Here is a 25,225-nt window from a genome sequence, read left to right as displayed (position 1 = left end):
ATTTGGTCATGGAATGAAGACGCTGAAGCTGAATTCGAGAATTTGAAAGAAGCGTTACTAAGGGCACCTTTGTTATCACATCCTGACCCAACACAAAACTTTTCCATTGCAACAGATGGTTCAACTACAGCACTAGGAGTACATATTTTCCAGGAAGTAGAGGAGGAAGGTAAGACAATCGTTAAACATATTGCGTTTGCGAGCAGAATACTTTCTCCAGTAGGGCGCAATTATTCTGTAGCAGAATTAGAGACGTTATGCGTAATAGGGAATTTAAGAGATTCCGTCATTATCTATATGGAAGATACACAACAGTATATGCTGATCACCGAGCAATCCAGTTTTTATTATCAGCAAAACTTACGCATGATAGACTAAGCCGTTGGAAATTATATCTACAAGAGTTCGACTTTACTATTGTACACATTCCAGGCACGCAGAGTATTGTTGCCGACGCACTATCGAGATCTATTCAACATAAACGACTAGAGAAAAAAAATACCTTCTGCCACAACAACCACAGTATTATGTATATCAAACACGTAGCTTTCGAAAATTTTATATCATCAGCAGTACAGAACTTAGAGAGAGAATAGGAGAAAGATGAAACACTAAAAGAGATTGTAACGCTTTGGCGAGCAAGAGCAACGCAAAAATCAGACATAATTACACTATACATAAAAATATTCTGTTTATTCGCTCATACCCAGACGGCTACAATTGGCTTTTATACACTCCTGGAAATTGAAATAAGAACACCGTGAATTCATTGTCCCAGGAAGGGGAAACTTTATTGACACATTCCTGGGGTCAGATACATCACATGATCACACTGACAGAACCACAGGCACATAGACACAGGCAACAGAGCATGCACAATGTCGGCACTAGTACAGTGTATATCCACCTTTCGCAGCAATGCAGGCTGCTATTCTCCCATGGAGACGATCGTAGAGATGCTGGATGTAGTCCTGTGGAACGGCTTGCCATGCCATTTCCACCTGGCGCCTCAGTTGGACCAGCGTTCGTGCTGGACGTGCAGACCGCGTGAGACGACGATTCATCCAGTCCCAAACATGCTCAATGGGGGACAGATCCGGAGATCTCGCTGGCCAGGCTGGTTGACTTACACCTTCTAGAGCACGTTGGGTGGCACGGGATACATGCGGACGTGCATTGTCCTGTTGGAACAGCAAGTTCCCTTGCCGGTCTAGGAATGGTAGAACGATGGGTTCGATGACGGTTTGGATGTACCGTGCACTATTCAGTGTCCCCTCGACGATCACCAGTGGTGTACGGCCGGTGTAGGAGATCGCTCCCCACACCATGATGCCGGGTGTTGGCCCTGTGTGCCTCGGTCGTATGCAGTCCTGATTGTGGCGCTCAGCTGCACGGCGCCAAACTCGCATACGATCATCATTGGCACCAAGGCAGAATCGACTCTCATTGCTGAAGACGACACGTCTCCATTCGTCCCTCCATTCACGCCTGTCGCGACACCACTGGAGGCGGGCTGCACGATGTTGGGGCGTGAGCGGAAGACGGCCTAACGGTGTGCGGGACCGTAGCCATGGAGACGGTTGCGAATGGTCGTCGCCGATACCCCAGGAGCAACAGTGTCCCTAATTTGCTGGGAAGTGGCGGTGCGGTCCCCTACGGCACTGCGTAGGATCCTACGGTCTTGGCGTGCATCCGTGCGTCGCTGCGGTCCGGTCCCAGGTCGACGGGCACGTGCACCTTCCGCCGACCACTGGCGACAACATCGATGTACTGTGGAGACCTCACGCCCCACGTGTTGAGCAATTCGGCGGTACGTCCACCCGGCCTCCCGCATGCCCACTATACGCCCTCGCTCAAAGTCCGTCAACTGCACATACGGTTCACGTCCACGCTGTCGCGGCATGCTACCAGTGTTAAAGACTGCGATGGAGCTCCGTATGCCACGGCAAACTGGCTGACACTGACGGCGGCGGTGCACAAATGCTGCGCAGCTAGCGCCATTCGACGGCCAACACCGCGGTTCCTGGTCTGACACACCGGTGTCAATGTGTTCTTTTTTCCATTTCCAGGAGTGTACATTCCAGAAGGGATCAGAAACAAATTGATATGGTGTACGCACCTAAGCTATGCACATTACGGAGCTAGGAAATGCTTTCTAATTCTTCGACAAAATTGTCACTCCAGCAATATGGAAAAACACATTCGCAAAGCTATAGCATCCTGCAAGATACGTCAGAAAGCTAAATAATCAAAAGTATCACATATTCCACCACTGTATCCCATCATACCGGTTAAGTTAAGACACATGGCAGCAGTAGATCTTTTCGGTGAAATCCCCAGAACAAGTGAAGGTTATAGTTATATTGTAGTAGCCGTAGAACTGACGTTCAAATTTGTAACATTTTCTCCACTAAGGAAAGCAGCAGCTAGATCAGTATCAACAGCATTTGTAAGAGATTTTCTATCAGTAGTAGGACATGTATAGAAGGTTATTTCAAATAACGGACCGCAGTTTAGGTCAGACATATGGAAACAAGTGTTAGAGAGTAAGAACAAAACACCAATTTACATATCAAGATATCACAGTTCTTCTAACCCGTCAGAAAGAATAATGAAAGAGATCGGGAAACTATGTAGCATTTATTGCTACAGAAAGCATACAACATGGGACGAATACATTTCACAGTTTCAGGAAGTAATAAATGCAATACCTAATAAGTCAACGATACTCTCACCAGCTGTAATACTGACGAATAAAGACCGACCGAATAAACTTACTGAAATGATTACTTTTCCAAAGAAGCGTAGATTTCGTCATTGTGAGATAATAGACATGGCATTACCGAACATTAAACGAGCTGCAGATCGTCGGAAGAGACAGCAGAAGCAGGTAAGTAGATTACACAAGTATGAGATTGGCGATAAGGTACTGGTCCATACCCACTATCTGTCACATAAAGGGAAGAACCGATACAAAAAATTTGAACTTCTATATGCAGGACCATACAGAATTCGAAATATTCCGCACGCTAATGTAGTACACATTGAGACACTCAGAACAAAAAAATCGAGAGGAAACCATCATATGTCAAACATAAAGAAATTCTTAAAATAGAAAAACCTTCTTACAGGGAGACATATAGACAGAGTATAACAATAAGCTTTTTGACACTTCCCAGCAAACCCGAAGACAGTGAGCTACTAATGGATTATTTACGTGCACAGCAGGTCACCTCTACTCGACCATAGATAAATACACTGAACATTAATAGCAGTTTTTTTTATAATATTACTTTAAAATACAGCTGTTCGGTTGCGCAGGTAAAAAATTTTCAACTTTACCTACGTTTCAACTGCTCTAAGGCACAGGACACAAACCTAAAGATGTTCATAACACTAGTATCTTACATACGGAAAAGAAAGGCTTCAGACTTGATATTCTTGAACAGTTGGAAATTTTCAAACATTTTTCCCGTAACGACCATTTAATCCTCAAAGAGCAATTACAATTACGTGATAAAAATTTCTTTGATGGTGTAAAGCCCTTGCTTAAAATCACTTAACGCGGAATATTGCTATTGTGCTTCCCGTACTGTACCCTTAAATATTGTTCTCTCTCCCCCTGTATTACAGTGTAATATTTTGTTCAACTTTCGATCTGTTACATACTATCTGACATAATGTAATCAGCACATTACGTGCACTCCTGTTCCAATGCTTCTGACAGCTGTTGTCACTGTAAATTACAAGCATTCAGTACTAGATGGCGCGATACAAGGTGCCGACTTGCTAACACCGACGGCGCGCGCGCCTGTCAGTCTGATGCTGCTTACAGTGCCGGCCGCACACGCGACCCTTAGCGGCGCGTGTTAAGCAAGTTGTGCATTCCTAGGAAAATTTTATATTGTACAAATATATTTTTATCTTTAACGTGAGCGCTGTTGCTCTAAACCATTTCATAACTATTTACTCTATGTAAGTATACTTTCTTTGTCTACTGTACCGTAGCAGTTAGCTTTGATGTAATTTTATTACATATGTTTAATTTAATAATTTTTATATTATTCCAAAACTCTGTTATAGGTAATGTAAAAAATTTTTACTTCTGATGAAGGCTGCCTTAGAGCAGTTGAAACCTAGGTAAAGTTGAAAATTTTTTACCTGTGCAACCGAAGAGCTGTATTTTCAAGTAATATTATAAATTTCGTCTACGGTTGCTGCATTATCGGCCATGTTCAAAATTGTATTAATAGCAGTCTTAGAAGCGATCTCGCAGGACATTTATTTCACATTATGTAAGGTAAGTGAAGCAATTAACGGGACTACTTTCAATGTAAAAGTATAACACGTACAAATGATTTTCAAACAGTAGTAGCAATTAGACGTATTCTTTAACCTGTGCATGCAGCATTGTTGACATAGTTCACCAAAATAAACGTAGTTTTAATTGTAATATAAGTATTGAATATGGAAAAATATGGATAAATGCTTTACATGTCATGCCGAGAGCTGACGCGATTTTCCAGATACAGAGAGATGTTGAAGTCATGCCGTGCGCTGACGATAATTAACCATGAATATTTTATTATAGGTAACACAGAGAGATGACACGAGGTACAAAGAAGAAAGGAGAATGGAGACGTTAGTATGTAAGGAATATAATTTAGTAATGGTTTATTTTGATAACAGGTGACACAGCACAGCGCAGCATTACGGATGGAGAAACCACATTAAATTGCTTACTATATGTGCTTTGCTATTCGAAAAAAATTTTCTGCATTGAACATGATATCTTTTACATCAGATTCATACATAGGGAAAACACATCACAACAAATGTCAGCATACCGATTCGCACTCTGCGTAAAATACAAATGTTTTCTCTTAAATAACAATGACGATGTGTGCTACAGCACTCACACATAATATATAGTCGACTGACAATATGACTCATAACTGACAACCACATTACCGAACATACTGAAGTCACAGAAAGTGACATAGATTGTCAAAACGTAATTTCATGTTTGAAAAACTGTTAATTCACAACCTGTGAAGTAATATAGCAGTGTCCTTATGTAATTATTTATATGAGCACCAGATTATGATTTATTTAGAGGAAATGTATCTGCTAAAGTCACAGAAAGTGACATAGTTTGTGCAAAGGTCCTTGTGTAATTTATTTAAAATGTTGATGCCTACATGTACTACTGAATTCCACGTACAGGAATATTTGTTTATATTATGGACTGTCACGTAATGTCATACGTACTACAGGCTGAATTTACTGCAGATGGAAAATGTTTTTTTTATGTAATTGTTAATACTATAAACTTTTTCTACAGTCACACAAGGTGACATATTTTGTCCTTTTAAACGTTAATTAGGAATACGGTAAAGATAATTTTTACGAGCACAGAGGAAAGAGATGATGTAAAATTTGGTAATAACGGTATAAACCATTACCGTGAACCTTTTTACAAAAATGATTATACCTATACCTTAATTCCTGTGCATCCCCATGGTTATGGAGCACAAATAAAGTGAATAGTGAACCACGTTACTTCAATCTACGATGTTTTCTATGAGGTGTCGGCATACCAAGATGCACACCAGTCACGATGTACGTCAGTAGGTGCTTGCGTACCAAGATGCAGACCGTCACTACTAATGGACAATTGGAGTTGGAACTTGTACTTGATGTAGCTGCAGCAACTCAGGCAATTCGACGGTTAACTTAGTGTTTGGTTACACTAAAACTATGGATCAAAGAGACGACGGAATCACATGGCGAAACCTGGTGTTGTGCTATGTGAGAGACAGTTGCCAGTGCTTTGACCATGCTATCCAATGCCTTTTTTCCCTTCCTTGAATATGGTACTAATAGATGCCAATTTTACCAGAGAAAAAAATTTATTCTAATTTTTTCCATCCATTACTATTAGAGATATAAATAACTTTTACTACCTGATGTACACCTCCAACTTACTGACTCATATTATTTGTATATTTTGATGTATACTCTTTTGAATATTCTCTTTGTTAGACTTAGAAAAACAAATTCTTATGACAGTATATGTATGTGCTTTGTTGAAAGAAATATTCTATCATTAATTTACTTATTACTACACATATTTCTATAATCAAATTTTCTCCTTACGTCAAGTCCAAATGACTTAACGACGTAGGAAAATTTTAAGGAAACCCAATGGAGGGTTATGCAACACGCGTATATTTCTATTGTCTATTGTCAAACCACAATTTATGAAGGATGTTTATATTTCATTAATAGGATTAAGTAGGAATAATTAATATTTGTCATGTTGGAAAGAACTGTGGTAGCAGGGAATGTCTGCACCAAAATATTCTTGGCAAGAGAGAGCGCATATTGATATAAAAAGGCCGAGAGAGACCGCGTATGGATACATTTTAAGAAAAGAGCGGGAAAGACCGCGCATTGATACATTTTGTAATGGTAGCAGGGATTGTCTGCACCAGAAAGCATTGTTGGCGGGAGAGACCGCACTTCTGCGTTCGTAGGAAGTCAGTAGTAAGCGAGAAGTGAAGCGAGAAGTCGGTAGCAGGTCTGAAGCGAGAGGTTGAGAGGAGCGGTGTGCCTGCCAGCCACCAGCTATGATTTACAAGAGATTGTAAACGGATGTACAGAGACATCAGCTAATTTATCATAAGAGGAACTAATATTATTGAATTAATGTTTTGAGAAACTCAAGACTACTGAAGGTATGTTTGCGCTTTGCTAGTTGTTAGATTATTGTAAAAAGTAAGTCGCATTTGTACGCTTGTAAAATCATTTCATTCAGAATATAATTAATTTTTGCCAGCAATATTGCATTACTGATTATAATCCATCCAAAAAACCATCAACGTAAAACTTTGCAAAATTTTATTGTTGTCAAGAAAAGGATTAACTACGAATTACGTAACTTCAGTCAAATTAATTAAAGAATAACGTCAGCTTTGCTATTAAAGAATAACGACAGCTTTGGTAATAAATACAGCCACTTATTATAAAAGCCCACCAGCAACTAATAGAGTATAGTGAAACAGAGTAAGTATATTCATGTCGCAGTTCGATGTAGCAGTCAGATGGCGATCCAGTAACAGTAAAAAAGGTAAGGAACAGTTTTGGGTTATTTCAGGTAACGACTGAGGGCCACGACGACGACACGTTCTGTGTTTCGTCGAAATAATCAGAAAATCACTTTTAATGAGCAGCATTTAAATTTGTCTGCGAAGATTGAGAAAGAGAATTAATTTCAAAGACAAGATTTCGTTTGTTATTATTAAGCTAGAGGTACAAATCGAAAGGGAAGGTTTCATAGGTTAATGTAGAAGGGAAGGTTGCGTAACACAAAAGAGATATAGAGGAGACGGGTTTCACTTGGCGACATCCAATCAGTAAGACTCTTTAGTGAATCTACTGCGAAAATGAATAAACTGACTCTTACAATTGTATAAATAAGCGTGTTAAGTGGCGCAACGCTTATACTAAAGTGTATACCTTTAATTCACAACCCATCAGCAATTCTGTTTGGTCTTATTCTGCGTTGAAAAGTGTTCAGTGTTGAATCCGCTTTAAACAGTGATATATTTTGTTGCCTGTGCTAATTATAGACAATGTCCCGCAGAATGTATGTAAAGTACACAAGCGGCAAGACGCAGTCAATACCTTCGCTGCGCAGTGCCGATCGTACTGTTACCGACGACTGTGCCGCTAAAGCGGAGTTATTGAACGCAGTTTTCCGAAATTCCTTCACCAGGGAAGACGAATGGAATACTCCAGAATTTGAAACACGAACAGCTGCTGGCATGAGTTTCTTAGAAGTAGATACCTTAGGGGTTGCGAAGCAACTCAAATCGCTTGATACGGGCAAGTCTTCAGGTCCAGATTGTATACCGATTAGGTTCCTTTCAGATTACGCTGATACAATAGCTCCCTACTTAGCACTCATATATAACCGCTCGCTCACCGATACAGACTGGAAAATTGCGCAGGTCGCACCAGTGTTTAAGAAGGGTAGTAGGAGTAATCATCTAACTACAGACCTATATCATTGACGTCGGTTTGCAGTAGGGTTTTGAAGCATATACTGTATTCAAACATTATGAATCACCTCGAAGGGAACGATCTATTGATACGTAATCAGCATGGTTTCAGAAAACAACGTTCTTGTGCAACGCAGATAGCTCTTTATTCGCACGAAGTAATGGCCGCTATCGACAGGGGATCTGAGGTTGATTCAGTATTTCTAGATTTCCGGAAAGCTTTTGACACCGTTCCTCACAAGCGACTTCTAATCAAGCTGCGGGCCTATGAGGTATCGTCTCAGTTTTGCGACTAGATTCGTGATTTCCTGTCAGGAAGGTCGCAGTTCGTAGTAATACACGGCAAATCATCGAGTAAAACTGAAGTGATATCAGGTGTTCCCCAGGGAAGCGTCCTGGGACCTCTGCTGTTCCTGATCTATATAAATGACCTGGGTGACAATTTGAGCAGTTCTCTTAGGTTGTTCGCAGATGATGCTGTAATTTACCGTCTAGTAAGGTCATCCGAAGACCAGTATCCGTTGCAAAGCGATTTAGAAAAGATTGATGTACGGTGTGGCAGGTGGCAGTTGACGCTAAATAACGAAAAGTGTGAGGTGATCCACACGAGTTCCAAAATAAATCCGTTGGAATTCGATTACTCGATAAATAGTACAATTCTCAAGGCTGTCAATTCAACTAAGTACCTGGGTGTTAAAATTACGAACAACTTCAGTTGGAAAGACCACATCGATAATATTGTGGGGAAGGCGAGCCAAAGGTTGCGTTTCATTGGCAGGACAGAAGATGCAACAAGTCCACTAAAGAGAGCTTACACTACACTCGTTCGTCCTCTGTTAGAATATTGCTGCGCAGTGTGGGATCCTTACCAGGCGGGATTCACGGACGACATCGAAAGGGTGCAAAAAACGGCAGCTCGTTTTGTATTATCACGTAGTAGGGGAGAGAGTGTGGCAGATATGATACGCGAATTGGGATGGAAGTCATTAGCGCAAAGACGTTTTTCGTCGCGGCGAGATCTATTTACGAAATTTCAGTCACCAACTTATTCTTCCGAATGCGAAAATATTTTGTTGAGCCCAACCTACATAGGTAGGAACGATCATCTAAATAAAATAAGAGAAATCAGAGCTCGAACAGAAAGGTTTAGGTATTCGTTTTTCCCGCGCGCTGTTCGGGAGTGGAATGGAGAGAGATAGTATGATTGTGGTTTGATGAACCCTCTGCCAAGCACTTAAATGTGAATTGCAGAGTAGTCATGTAGATGTAGAATAATTACTCGTTCTCAGGGTGATAAAAGGGTAGAAAATATTGACGAGAAATTCTTTTCAGGGATAGACAGAAATAATACGTGTGAAAAACCCGATAGTGAAACGTTAGGTGAACAGGCATTCGAGAGTAGTAATAATATGGAATCTTTTGTCAAACAATCAACTTCAGAAAAGCCAACTGATAATGAGACATTAGTGCAAAATAATTTGTTTTTAAACACAACAGACGCTACACAGCCACAAATTACGCGTAGCAGACGTAATTGTTTCAGTAACGAAACCACTATAATGCAGTCAGTGTGGCACCATTACGTGCCGAAACAGATTCAAACGGTACACAGCTACACAATCTGCGTGGCAGATAGCACACTTTTACTAACGGAGATTCCGAAACCACGGAAGAGGTTACACGATTACAATCATCAGAGGATGTTCAAATGAACACAGATGTACAACCTTTACCAACGAATACAAATACGCACAGAAGTCAATCTGAAACGGATCCAATAATGGCATTTTTGCTACAAATGAGACAAGACATGAATCAGAACTTTAGCAGAAGGGCACAAGACTCAGCAGACATAAAAAACGAAATCAAGGTAGAAATTGAAGCAGTCGCTGAAAAATGTTCACAATCAAACCAAGAAATACACGTCAAGGTTCAAGAAATAACAGATAAACAAGAAGCATTCGCGGCTAGCATACGAGAAACAATGGCAGAGAACTTTTCTAAACAAAACTCTCACATTGATGAACGTTTTAACAATCACACAGAAAACTGTTTGATACGTCACCGCAAACTGGTGCGATCGCAGGATAAAGAACGAAAAGAACTAGTACAAACAATTACTAAACAGCGACAGGACGACCAAAAGAAAGTGTTTGCTCAGGGAAAAACTTACATGGACAATCACATACACTCGATTTCGGAAGAAATCGAAACGGTTAAGGAGGCAAATATTCAAATACAAGAGAGGTTCACGGAAATCCAATCACACACAATTGAGGCGAAAATTTCTACAGACACTGAAATAGAATGTTAGGGATAAATTAACAGAAGAAGTTCTGACACTAACTGACAAAACAGAAGACATAGAAATTAATCAAGACTCAGAAAATTTGAAAGCAGATTTTAAGAAAGTAACTAAAAGTAATCGTAAATTACGAAAAGAATTAACAGAAAAGATCAACGAACTCACTACAAGAATAGACCTGTTAGATACTAACAATGACAGTAAATCAGATGACACTACACCAGTCTCAGTTCAACAGATTTGTAATAGTAAAGATACGCAAATTACAAATGTGCAACAAACAACCGCAGACCTAGAATCACGTAATAATTTGTTACATCAGAAAACCAATTCTTTACAGCAAGGGATAGCTGACACAAAACAAACAACTGCAAACGCTCAATTCCAACAGAACACACACCATTACGACATGCCTCAGACGCACAATACATATAATGTCGGTAGACTTGAGAGAGTAAGAGATCTTAATCGGACAGAAAGACACGTAAATTCATATGCAGAACATTACGAAAATAATTACACGCAAAGGTATGACGGTTTTGACCACAAGCATTTCCTTTCAGTGATATAGTTTAAAACATTTAAAAACGACAGGACGCAAATACATCCACTGGACTGGATCCAACAATTCAATGCGGCACGCCCACTGTCATGGCCAGTTCAACATAAGCTAGAATTTATTATTAGTTTACTTGAAGGGGAACCAGCGAGAAGAATGCGACCAATTGCTAGACAGTGTTTTTCAGTAGAAGAATTCCAGGAAGCATTTCTAGCAGCATATTGGTCAGATACCACACAGAGTAGCATTAAAGATCGGCTAATTTCGAGAAATCTACTTTCCCAACAATCACACAATTTTTCGAGTATATGGTTGAACAAAACCAATACCTCAATGAGCCATACAGTCAATCCGCATTAATACAGCTGTGTATTTCAAAACTTCCCAGAGCATTAAGAGAGTCATTATTAACAGGCCAGCAAAAGGACAGTGTGTACGCATTTAGAGACATCCTGCAATTGCTAGAGGGACACCAGGCAGATTATGCGTTTGTTAATAAGAACTTTTCACGGCATAACACAAACCAGACAAACAATGCTAATTTTGAGCAAACATGATTTGGCAATAACAATCGTAATAAACGCTTTCGCAGTGAAAATGAAAATTTTAATGTATAATACACACAAGGATTCAATGAACAGCCGTTTAATAACAATGTACATTACAATTCAAGACAGCAACAAAGCCATCCAAACAACACGACACATATATGACAGGAAATGCCAAACCGGTCAAACTTTCACATGACTCAACGGCCAGAAAATGGGACAGGTGCAAGCAATTACATGGGTTTGCCGCAAAATACACAAAACGAACAAAGACAGCCTTTTCAGAGAAACACGCGTGCCTCGCCGTATAACCACAGCTATAACGACACAAGGAGAGAAAACGAACACCGACCGCAAAGGACATTCTACAATGATAATTTTCATAGAAATTCAAACATTGCACAACTACTATGTCATCGTATGAATGTACCAGACACAAGATTTCATCCGACACCTACCGCTAATAATCAAAACGGTAGAACAGTACAGCTCATAGAAAACACACAACACTCCCCAACAGAAAATGAAACGTCAGAACATTTATGACTAGAGATAGCCTGTGATGAATCTCTAAATGACGACACTATGGATAAGGACAGAGAAAAGATAACGATAGAGAATGCCATTACATTCGACGACGTGCGAGACACATTGTTACACGAAAAACCGATCATGCAGAAAACTGTATGCCACTCAATAATCCAGATAAATTTAAAGCCACAAAATATTTTAGCAATAATTGATTCAGGCTCACCAATGTGCGTAATTAACGAAGACACATTTAACAGATGCAATAGCAATAATGATTACCCAGTATTCCCAATAAACAAAGCCGGCCACGGTGGCTACGCGGTTCTAGGCGATGCAGTCCGGAACCGCGGGACTGCTACGGTCGCAGGTTCGAATCCTGCCTCGGGCATGGATGTGTGTGATGTCCTTAGGTTACTTAAGTTTAAGTAGTTCTAAGTTCTAGGGGACTGATGACCTAAGATGTTAAGTCACATAGTGCTCAGAGCCATTTGATTTTTAAACCAATAAACAAAACTAAAGTTAAGGGAGCATTTCCAGGAAAAAGCACTGAAGCCAAAAGACAGACACAATTAACTTTTTGCAGGGCAAACTTTCCACAGCATTTGTTGGATAATTCCACATTCAACAACTGATATAATATTAGGAACGAATTTTCTCGTACAGTACGACCCAGTGATTGACTTTAAGTCGTCATACCTAACATTACAGAAGGAAGACAGTGAAGTGGTAGTGAGATTTCAAAACACAGTATCCTCAGAAGAACAAAATATGCACAGGATCGAGATTATTGCAGATTCTAAAGATAACGATTGTTATCTCACACTATACACGAATACACATAATAACGACATGGCAGAGGAACAGGAGTATAATGTATTAGAGACACTTATACGCAAGATTAGAGACAGTATAGCAAAAGACGACACAGAACGCACAGAATTAGAAAATATTCTTGTGCAACATAAAACAGTTTTTAACAATGTTCTAGGAACGATGACAGGATTTATGTACGAATTTCAGGTGAAACCACTCGAGACTTTCAAAGCAAAACACTATCCAATCTCGCTTGTACAGACAGAAGCAGTTAAGAAAGAGTTACGAGCAATGATTGATCAGAGTATAATTGAATCAGCAGCAAGCCAATATATAAATACATTACACATCGTTGAAAAGAAGGATGGATCGCTCCGTTTAGTTTTAGATTCACGTCAGGTTAATGAAATAATCATTACAGAAACTGACCCACCACAGACGTTAGAAGAGTTACTGCAGAAGTTTCATGGCACCTCTATATATACCACCCTCTATCTCAAATCAGGATTTTGGCAAGTACAGTTGCATCCAAATTGCCGAAAATGTACGGCATTCCTTTGCTTTGATGAATGTTACCAATTTTGTAAACTTCCGTTTGGACTAACGATTTCGTCTGCAGCCTTTATACGAGGCATGAATACAATTCTCCCACAGGATCTTAAAAACAAAATTACTACACATGTAGATGACATTCTAATCGCAGCAGAAAACTGGGAACAGCACAACCACACCCTTCAACAATTACTGAATACATTCGAGCAGAACGGTGTAACTATAAACCTCCGTAAATTGGAATTTGGAAAAGCCTCAATAAAATTTCTAGGTCATATCATTCCACAAACAGGTATTGCACCAGACTCCGACAAATTGCAAGCAATTGCCAACAAATAAGAAGGAACTTGGAAACTTTTTAGGCCTTATTAATTATTTTAAAAAATTCATTCATTATAAAGCATTAGACACACCCTTGCTATACCAGCTCACAAGTAAAAACACAATTTGGTCGTGGAATGAAGACGCTGAAGCTGAATTCGAGAATTTGAAAGAAGCGTTACTAAGGGCACCTTTGTTATCACATCCTGACCCAACACAAAACTTTTCCATTGCAACAGATGGTTCAACTACAGCACTAGGAGTACATATTTTCCAGGAAGTAGAGGAGGAAGGTAAGACAATCGTTAAACATATTGCGTTTGCAAGCAGAATACTTTCTCCAGTAGGGCGCAATTATTCTGTAGCAGAATTAGAGACACTAGGCGTAGTAGGGAATTTAAGAGATTCCGTCACTATCTATATACTGATCACTGAGCAATCCAGTTTTTATTATCAGCAAAACTTACGCATGATAGACTAAGCCGTTGGAAATTATATCTACAAGAGATCGACTTTACTATTGTACACATTCCAGGCACGCAGAATATTGTTGCCGACGCACTATCGAGATCTATTCACCATAAACGACTAGAGAAAGAAAATACCTTCTGCCACAACAACCATAGTATTATGTATATCAAACACGTAGCTTTCGAAAATTTTATATCATCAGCAGAACAGAACATAGAGAGAGAACAGCAGAAAGATGAAACACTAAAAGAGATTGTAACGCTTTGGCGAGACAAGAGCAACGCAAAAATCAGACATAATTACACTATACATCAAAATATTCTGTTTATTCGCTCATACCCAGACGGCTACAATTGGCTTTTATGCATTCCAGAAGGGATCAGAAACAAGTTGATATGGTGTACGCACCTAAGCTATGCACATTACGAAGCTAGGAAATGCTTTCTAATTCTTCGACAAAATTGTCACTTCAACAATATGGAAAAACAGATTCGCAAAATTATAGCATCCTGCAAGATATGTCAGAAAGCTAAATAATCAACAGTATCACATATTCCACCACTGTATCCCATCATACCGGTTAAGTTAAGACACATGGCAGCAGTAGATCTTTTCGGTGAAATCCCCAGAACAAGTGAAGGTTATAGTTATATTCTAGTAGCCGTAGAACTGACATTCAAATGTGTAACATTTTCTCCACTAAGGAAAGCAGCAGTTCGATTAGTATCAAGAGCATTTGTAAGAGGTTTTCTATCAGTTGTAGGACATGTATAGAAGGTTATTTCAGATAACGGACCGCAGTTTAGGTCAGACATATGGAAACAAATGTTAGAGAGTAAGAACATAACACCAATTTACATATCAAGATATCACAGTTCTTCTAACCCGTCAGAAAGAATAATGAAAGAGATCTGGAAACTATGTAGCATTTATTGCTACAGAAAGCATACAACATGGGACGAATACATTTCACAGTTTCAGGAAGTAATAAATGCAATACCTAATAAGTCAACGATACTCTCACCAGTTGTAATACTGACGAATAAAGACCCACCGAATAAACTTACTGAAATGATTACTTTTCCAAAGAAGCGTAGATTTCGTCATTGTGAGATAATAGACATGGCATTAGCGAACATTAAACGAGCTGCAGATCGTCGGAAGAGACAGCAGAAGCAGGTAAGTAGATTATACAAGTACGAGATTGGCGATAAAGTACTAGCCCGTACCCATTATCTGTCACATAAAGGGAAGAACCGATGCAAAAAATTTGACCTTCTAATGCAGGACCGCACAGAATTCGAAATATTCCGCACGCTAATGTAGTACACATTTAGACACTCAGAACAAAAAAATCGAGAGGCAACCATCATATGTCAAACATAAAGAAATTCTTAAAACAGAAAAACCTTCTTACAGGGAGACATATAGACAGAGTATAACAATGAGCTTTTTGACACATCCCAGCAAGCGCGAACACAGTGAGCTACTAACGGGTCACCTCGACTCGACCATAGATAAATACACTGAACATTAATAGCAGTTTTTTTATAATATTACTTTAAAATACAGCTGTTCGGTTGCGCAGGTAAAAAATTTTCAACTTTACCTAGGTTTCAACTGCTCTAAGGCACAGGACACAAACCTAAAGATGTTCATAACACTAGTATCTTACATACGGAAAAGAAAGGCTTCAGACTTGATATTCTTGAACAGTTGGAAATTTTCAAACATTTTTCCCGTAACGACCATTTAATCCTCAATGAGCAATTACAATTACGTGATAAAAATTTCTTTGGTGGTGTAAAGCCCTTGCTTAAAATCACTTAACGCGGAATATTGCTATTATGCTTCCCGTACTGTACCCTTAAATATTGTTCTCTCTCCCCCTGTATTACAGTGTAATATTTTGTTCAACTTTCGATCTGGTACATACCATCTGACATAATGTAATCAGCACATTACGTGCACTCCTGTTCCAATGCTTCTGACAGCTGTTGTCACTGTAAATTACAAGCATTCAGTACTAGATGGCGCGATACAAGGTGCCGACTTGCTAACATGGACGGCGCGCGCGCCTGTCAGTCTGATGCTGCTTACAGTGCCGGCCGCACACGCGACACTTAGCGGCGCGTCTTAAGCAAGTTGTGCATTCCTAGGAAAATTTTATAGTGTAAAAATATATTTTTATCTTTAACGTGAGCGCTGTTGCTCTAAACCATTTCATAACTATTTACTCTATGTAAGTATACTTTCTTTGTCTACTGTACCGTAGCAGTTAGCTTTGATGTAATTTTATTACATATGTTTAATTTAATAATTTTTATATTATTCCAAAACTCTGTTATAGGTAATGTAAAAATTTTTTACTTCTGATGAAGGCTGCCTTAGAGCAGTTGAAACCTAGGTAAAGTTGAAAATTTTTTACCTGTGCAACCGAAGAGCTGTATTTTCAAGTAATATTATAAATTTCGTCTACGGTTGCTGCATTATCGGCCATGTTAAAAATTGTATTAATAGCAGTCTTAGAACCGATCTCGCAGTACATTTATTTCACATTATGTAAGGTAAGTGAAGCAATTAACGGGACTACATTCAATGTAAAAGTATAACACGTACAAATGATTTTCATACAGTAGTAGCAATTAGACGTATTCTTTAACCTCTGCATGCAGCATTGTTGTCGTAGTTCACCAAAATAAACGTAGTTTTAACTGTAATATACGTATTGAATATGGAAAAATATGGATAAATGCTTTACATGTCATGCCGAGAGCTGACGCGATTTTCCAGATGCACAGAGATGTTGAAGTCATGCCGTGCGCTGACGATTATTAACCATGAATATTTTATTATAGGTAACACAGAGAGATACTAAAGTCATGCCGTGCGCTGATGATTATTAACCATGAATATTTTATTATAGGTTATGCAGAGAGATGACACGAGGTACAAAGGAGAGAGGAGAATGAAGATGTTAGATGCAAGGAATATAATTTAGTAATGGTTTATTTTGATAACAGGTGACACAGCGCAGAACAGCACTACGGATGGAGAAACCACATTAAATTGATTGCTATATGTACTTTGCTATTCGAAAAAATTTTTCTGCATTGAACATGATATCTTTTACATCAGATATATACATAGGATAAACACATCACACCAAATGTCAGCATACCGATTCGCACTCTGCGTAAAATACAAATGTTTTCTCTTAAATAACAATGACGATGTGTGCTACAGCACTCACACATAATATATAGTCGACTGACAATATGACTCGTAACTGACAACCACATTACCGAACATACTGAAGTCACAGAAAGTGGCATAGATTGTCAAAATGTAATTTCATATTTCAAAAACTGTGAATTCACAACCTGTGAAGTAATATAACAGTGCCTTTATGTAATTATTTATATGAGCACCAGATTATGATTTATTTAGAGGAAATGTATCTGCTAAAGTCACAGAAAGTGACATAGTTTGTATAAAGGTACTTGTGTATTTTATTTAAAAAGTTGATGCCTAAATGTACTACTAAATTCCACGTACAGGAATATTTGTTTGTTATTGACTGTCACGTAATGTCATATCTACTGTAGGCTGAATTCATTGCAGATGGAAAATGTTTTTTTTATGTAATTGTTTAAAACTATAAACTTTTTCTAGAGTCACACAAGGTGACATATTTTTTCCTTTTAAACGTAAAATAGGAATACGTTAAAGATAATTTTTATGAGCACAGAGGAAAGAGATGATGTAAAATTTGGTAATAACGGTATCAACCATATCTGTGAACCTTTTGACAAAATGATTATATCTGTACTTTAATCCCTGTGCATCCCCATGGTTATGGAGCACAAACAAAGTGAATAGTGACCCATGTTACTTCAATCTACGATGTTTTCTATGATGTGTCGGCATACCAAGATGCACACCATCACTACTAATGGAATATTGGAGTTGGAACTCGTAACTGATGCAGCTGCGGCAACTCAGGCAATTCGACGGTTAACTTAGTGTTTGCTTACACTAAAACTATGGATCAAAGAGACGACGGAATCACATGGCGAAACCTGGTGTTGTGCTATGTGAGAGACAGTTGCCAGTGCTTTCACCGTGCTATCCAATTCCTTTGTTCCCTTCCTTGAATATGGTACTAATACATGCCAATTTTACCAGAGAAACAAATTTATTCTAATTTTTTCCATCCATTACTATTAGAGATGTAAATAACTTTTACCACCTGATGTACACCTCCAACTTACTGACTCATATTACTTGTATATTTTGATGTATACTCTTTTGAATATTATCTTTGTTAGACTTAGAAAAACAAATTCTTATGACAGTATATGTATGTGCTTTGTTGAAAGAAATATTCTATCATTAATTTACTTATTACTACACATATTTCCATAATCAAATTTTCTCCTTCGGTCAAGTCCAAATGACTTAACGACGTAGGAAAATTTTAAGGAAACCCAGTGAAGGGTTATGCAACACGTGTATATTTCTATTGTCTACTGTCAAACCATAATTTATGAAGAATGCTTATATTTTATTAATAGGATCAAGTAGGAATAATTAATATTTGTCATGTTGGAAAGAAATATGGTAGCAGGGAATGTCTGCACCAAAATATTGTTGGCAAGAGAGACCGCACATTGATATAATTTTAAAAAGGGCGGGAGAAAAAAATGGGTCTCAGCACTATGGGACTTAACATCTGAGGTCATCAGTCCCCTAGAACTTAGAACTACGTAAACCTAACTAACCTAAGGACATCACACACATCCATGCCCGAGGCAGGATTCGAACCTGCGACCATAGTGGTCGCGCGGTTCCAGACTGAAGCGCCTAGAACCGCTCGGCCACACGGCCGGCAAAGGGCGGGAGAGACCGCGTATGGATACAGTTTAAGAAAAGAGCGGGAAAGACCGCGCATTGATACATTTTGTAATGGTAGCGGGTATTGTCTGCACCAGAAAGCATTGTTGGCAGGAAACACCGCACTTTAGCTTGCGTAGGAAGTCTGTAGTAAGCGAGATGAGAAGCGAGTCGATAGCAGGTCTGAAGCGAGAGGTTGAGAGGAGCGGTGTGCCTGCCAGCCACCAGCTATGATTTACAAGAGATTATAAACGGATGTACAGAGACATCAGCTAACTATTATCATAAGAGGAACTAATATTATTGAATTAATTTTTTGAGAAACTCAAGACTACTGAAGGTATGTTTGCGCATTGCTAGTTGTAAGATTATTGTAAAACGTAAGTCCCATTTGAACGTTTGTAAAATCATTTCATTCAGAATATAATTAATTTTTGCCAGCAATATTGCATTACTGATTTTAATCCATCCCAATGGATGAGGAGGCAACAAGATGGCCCAAAATCACCATGGACTGGATCCCGTCAGGCAGCAGACCAGTGGGAAGACCTAGAAAGAGGTGGATCGATGGAGTGAGAGAAGAGCTGTTGCAGCTGGGACTCACGGAAAACTGGAGACAGATAGCAGAGACGGATGGAGATCTCTAAACTGTGGTGGCGCGCGGTCCTCTGGGCCTGATCGCGTGAAGAAGATGAAGAAGAAGAAGAATCCATCCCAAAAACCATCAACGTAAAACTGCAAAATTTTATTGTTGTCAAGAAAAAGTTTAACTACGAGTTACGACAGTCAAATTAATTAAAGAATAACGTCAACTTTGCTATTGAAGAATAACGTCAGCTTTGGTAATAAATACAGCCACTTATTATGAAAGCCTACCAGCAGCTAATAAATGGCTCAAATGACTCTGAGCACTATGGGACCTTAACTAACCTAAGGACATCACACACAGCCATGCCCGAGGCAGGATTCGAACCTGCGACTGTAGCGGTCGCGCGGTTCCAGACTGTAGCGCCTAGAACTGCTCGGCCACTCCGGCCGGCAGCAGCTAATAGAGTATAGTAAAACACAGTAAGTATATTCATGTCGCAGTTCGATGTAGCAGTCAGATGGCGATCCAGTAACGGTAAAAAACGTAAGAAACAGTTTTGGGTTATTGCAGATAATGACTGAGGGCCACGACGACGACACATTCTATGTTTCGTCGAAATAATCATAAAATCATTTTAAAAAAGCAGCAATTAAATTTGTATGCCAAGATTGAGAAAGGGAATAAATTTCAAAGGGAAGGTTTCATTTGTTATTATTAAGCAAGAGATAGAAATCCTATGGAAAGGTTTCATGGTTTACTGTAAAAGGGAAGGTTATCATTAGCAAAAGAGGTATAAAGTAGACGGGAAGGTTTCACAATTTCACTGTCCACATAATAGAGTCTTTAAATAGTAAAATGTCAGCAGTAGGAATATTCTGTGACTTATCCAAAGCATTTGATTGTGCGAACCATGACATTATGTTAGAGAAATTACGTTTCCATGGTATAAATGGAACAGAATATGAGTGGTGTAAGTCATATCTACAGAGCAGGAAGCAAAATGTCTCTTTATATGCTTTAAGTGATTCAAAGGAGTTTGCCACTTCATGTAACTGGGGTGAAATTACATTACGTGTTCCACAAGGTTCGATCATGGGTCCCCTCCTGTTCTTGATATATGTGAATGACCTCCCTTCTTATGTGAAACAAGATGCTGAACTGACACTGTTTGCTGATGATACAAGCAAAATTAGCATAAGCGTAACACAAAAGACATATAGAGGAGATGGGTAGGTTTCACGCGTAATCAAAATTTAGAGGATGTATTTTAATATTCGTGTGAATAATTTCACACTTCTTTTTATTCAGGGTCAATTGGCACTTTTCGCACCATACACATACCTAAATCATTTTGCAATTCGTTTTGGTCATCTGATAACTATACAAGACACTAAATTACAGTATCATCTATAAACAATCTAAGAGGGCTACTTAGAGTGGCTACTATGTCGTCAATATAGATCAGGAACAATAGAGAGCCTATAACATGTCCTTGGGGAACGACGGATATTACTTCTCATTTACTCGATGACTTTCCGTCTATAACTTCGAACTGCGACCTCTGTAACAGCAAATCACGAGTGCAATCGTGCAACTGAGGCGATATTCCATAGACAGGCAGTTTGGTTAGAAGACGCTTGTGAGGAACCGTGTCGAAAGCCTTCTGGAAATCTAAAAATATGGAATCAAAATGACATCCCCTGTCGATAGCACTCATTACTTCATGAGTATAAACAGCTAGTTGTGTTTCACAAATACGATGTTTTCTGTATCCGTGCTGATTATGCCGGCCACTGTGGTCGAGCGGTTCTAGGCGCTTCAGTCCGGGACCGCGCTGCTGCTGCGGTCGCAGGTTCGAATCCTGCCTCGGTCATGGCTGTGTGTGATGTCCTTAGGTTAGTTAGGTTTAAGTAGTTCCAAGTCTAGAGGACTGACGACGTCAGATGTTAAGTTCCATACTGCTTAAAGCCATTTAGAGCCGTGCTGACTATGTGTCAATAAATCCTTTTCTTCGAGGTAATTCATACTGTTCGAACACAGTACATGTTCCAAAACCCTACTGCTAATCGACATTAGTCTCTAGTATACAGAGACGTTGCAGTATTAGAAAATTGCAGCGAAATGCAGGAAGATCTGCAGCGGATAGGCACTTGGTGCAGGGAGTGGCAACTGGCCCTTAACATAGGCAAATGTAATGTATTGCGAATACATACAATGAAGGATCCTTTATTGTATGATTATATGATAGAGGAACAAACACTGGTAGCAGTTACTTCTGTAAAATATCTGGGAGTATGCGTGCGGAACGATTTGAAGTGGAATGATCATATAAAATTAATTGTTGGTAAGGCGGGTGCCTGGTTGAGATTCATTGGGAGAGTCCTTAGAAAATGTAGTCCATCAACAAAGGAGGTGGTTCACAAAACACTCGTTCGACCCATACTTGAGTACTGCTCATCAGTGTGGGATCCATACCAGGTCTGGTTGACAAAGGAGATAGAGAATATCCAAAGAAGAGCGGCGCGTTTCATCACAGGGTTATTTGGTAAGCGTTAAAGCGTTACGGATATGTTTAGCAAACTCGAGTGGCAGACTCTGCAAGAAAGGCGCTCTGTATCGTGGTGTAGCTTGCTGTCCAGGTTTTGAGAGGGTGCGTTTCTGGATGAGGTATCGAATACATTGTTTTGCCCCTACGTATACCTCCCGAGGAGATCACGAATGTAAAATTAGAGAGATTCGAGCGCGCACGAAGGCAGGTGATGCACAGACCTACCTGGATCGGGTCAACCTCTTCCAGCGGCTCCCGGTCGTCGTGACGTTTGCTGCGCTGCCAACGCCAGCAGTCCATGGCTGCTCGCTCGCAAAGCCTAAGCCAAGACGAGCAAACAGTAACAGCGACAACAAATGTCCACGCCAGCCACTCAGTCTGCGGCTGACACAAACACCTGCTTCACTGACGCGCAACGTTCGAGGAAGTAACGGAGCAGAGATAACAATGATAAAGCGACTGCGGCCACTCACGGTACAAGATGCAGAAGGCGCTATCGGCAGTTTCTTGGGGAAAAATCTTTCCTACTGGGAAGGAGGAGTCCCCAGTGGTGGGGCTGACCTTTTGAAGCCATTTATACAGTGGTTGGAACAAGTGAGACAATACTGACTTTACGACTTATCTTAGAAGAAAGATTCAGGAAAGACAAACCTACATTTCTAGCATTTGTAGACTTAGAGAAAGCTTTTGACAATGTTGACTGGAATACCCTCTACCAAATTCTGAAGGTGGCAGGGCTAAAATACAGGGAGCGAAAGGCTATTTACGATTTGTACAGAAACCAGAAGGCAGTTATAAGAGTCGAGGGACATGACAGGGAAGCAGTGGTTGGGAAAGGAGTGAGATAGGGTTGTAGCCTCTCCCCGATGCTATTCAACCTGTATATTGAGCGAGTAGTAAAGGAAACAAAAGAAAAGTTCGGAGTAGGTATTAAAATCCATGGAGAAGAAATAAAAACTTTGAGGTTCGCCAATGACATTGTAATTCTGTCAGAGACAGCAAAAGACTTGGAAGAGCAGTTTAACGGAATGGACAGTGTCTTGAAAGGAGGATATAAGATGAACATCAACAAAAGCAAAACGAGGATAATGGAATGTAGTCGAATTAAGTCGAGTGATGCTGCGAGAGTTAGATTAGGAAATGAGACACTTAAAGTAGTAAAGGAGTTTTACTATTTGAGGAGCAAAATAACTGATGATGGTCGAAGTAAAGAGGATACAAAATGTAGACTGGCAATGGCCAGGAGAGCGTTTCTGAAGAACTGAAATTTGTTAACATCGAGTATAGATTTAAGTGTCAGGAAGTCGTTTCTGAAAGTATTTGTACGGAGTGTAGCCATGTATGGAAGTGAAACATGGACGATAAATAGTTTGGACAAGAAGAGAATAGAAGCTTTCGAAATGTGGTGCTACAGAAGAAGCTGAAGATTAGATGGGTAGATCACATAACTAATGAGGAGGTATTGAATAGAATTGTGGAGAAGAGGAGTTTGTGGCACAACTTGACTAGAAGAAGGGATCGGTTGGTAGGACATGTTCTGAGGCATCAAGGGATCACAAATTTAGTATTGGAGGGCAGCGTGGAGGGAGACCAAGAGATGAATTCACTAAACAGATTCAGAAGGATGTAGGTTGCAGTAAGTACTGGGAGATGAAGCAGCTTGCACAGGATAGAGTAGCATGGAGAGCTGCATCAAACCAGTCTGAGGACTGAAAACCACAACAACAACAACGAGTATGGTGCGAGAATTGTGCTTCATTTAGCTGTAATTAGACGGACCAAAAGTAAAAAATATCATCACAATCAAAAATTAGGAAAGACCTGCTCAAATGGTTCAAATGGCTGTAAGCACTATGGGACTTAACATCTGAGGTCATCAGCCCCTACTTAAACCTAACTAACCTAAGGACATCACACACATCCATGACCGAGCCAGGATTCGAACCTGCGACCGTAGCAGCCGCGTGGTTCCAGACAGATGCGCCTAGAACAGCTCGTCCACTGCTCATTCTTGTTGCTTTAGTCCATGGGATCTATAATTACATGGTTTATGCATCACTCTTATCGTACAGTGTTTTCGTGTAATAATCGCATAAATTTCTAACAAAGTATGCAGCAAATTTTATCAAGTAGCCTTTGTGACAGGTGGTATGTATATTTCACATCTCATTAATCATATTTTATTGACAGTATCTTCCTTATAGGTAGTTAAATGAAATCCGTCAAGTACTTCGGATGTGTCAGTTTTGACATCAGAAACTATGTGATACATAGCAGCTACTGAAATACGAAACACTGACATAAATGTCTCCAGTTGTTAATAACCAGACTGCAAATGCTGGGTTTTCTTCAGGTTATGTTGGTGATCGGTAATTAACGTCCTGCTTTTAAGTTCCCTTCTCAGTTGCATTGGAAAGTCAGCGAAAAACGTCAACAGACGATCGTGTCAAGTTCTCGAACAATGCTAACGAAAGCGAGCGCTGCAGTTCATTGTTAAAGTGAACTACCTCCAATCTACGTCTACGATGCTCATTTCTCCCTGTATAGAAAGGCGCCAACAAAATATTTTCGCATTCGGATCAGAAAATTGGAGATTGACATTTCGCTAAAGGGTCTCGCAGCAACGAATAAGGCCTTTGTTTTAATGATTGCCACCCCAACTCACGTAGTAGAATGAGGTGACCAAACTCATGCGTTCTCTCCTAATACAGTGTCGACCTTCCTTTCACCCTCCGTAGTGCTGTAACTCCACGTGCATGGACTCAGCAAGTCGTTCGTTGGAAGTCCCGTGCAGAAATACAGAGCCATGCTGGCACTTTAGCTGTCCGTAATTGGAGAAGCGTTCCCGGCGCATGATTTAGTGCCCGAACTGACCTTTCGATTACGTTCCATAAATGTTCGATGGGAATCATGGCGACCGGTCTGGGTGACCAAATTATTCGCTGAAGTTGACCATAATGTACTTCAAACCAGTCATGAAGAATTTAGGCCCAGAGACATGACCTATTGCCGGAAGGCGTTCGATA

The 25,225-nt window shown here is 39.8% G+C and overlaps 1 protein-coding gene across 1 annotated transcript in view; it reads right to left on the bottom strand.

Annotated features, from left to right (window-relative positions):
* Positions 1-22,499, bottom strand: part of LOC124718679 (tyrosine-protein kinase Fer-like) — a 153,389-nt gene extending 130,890 nt beyond the window's left edge. Inside the window, exon 1 of the mRNA XM_047244304.1 lies at positions 22,425-22,499. Within this exon, the coding sequence (XP_047100260.1) occupies positions 22,425-22,499 (75 nt within the window). The remainder of the gene's footprint in view (positions 1-22,424) is intronic.
* Between the last annotated feature and the right edge of the window lie 2,726 nt (positions 22,500-25,225).

The sequence above is a fragment of the Schistocerca piceifrons genome, chromosome 10 (genome assembly GCF_021461385.2).
Source record: "Schistocerca piceifrons isolate TAMUIC-IGC-003096 chromosome 10, iqSchPice1.1, whole genome shotgun sequence".
In the NCBI taxonomy this organism is placed as follows: domain Eukaryota; kingdom Metazoa; phylum Arthropoda; class Insecta; order Orthoptera; family Acrididae; genus Schistocerca; species Schistocerca piceifrons.
The sequence above is the reverse complement of the archived record's forward strand: the minus strand, read 5'-3'. Positions and strand labels throughout refer to the sequence as shown.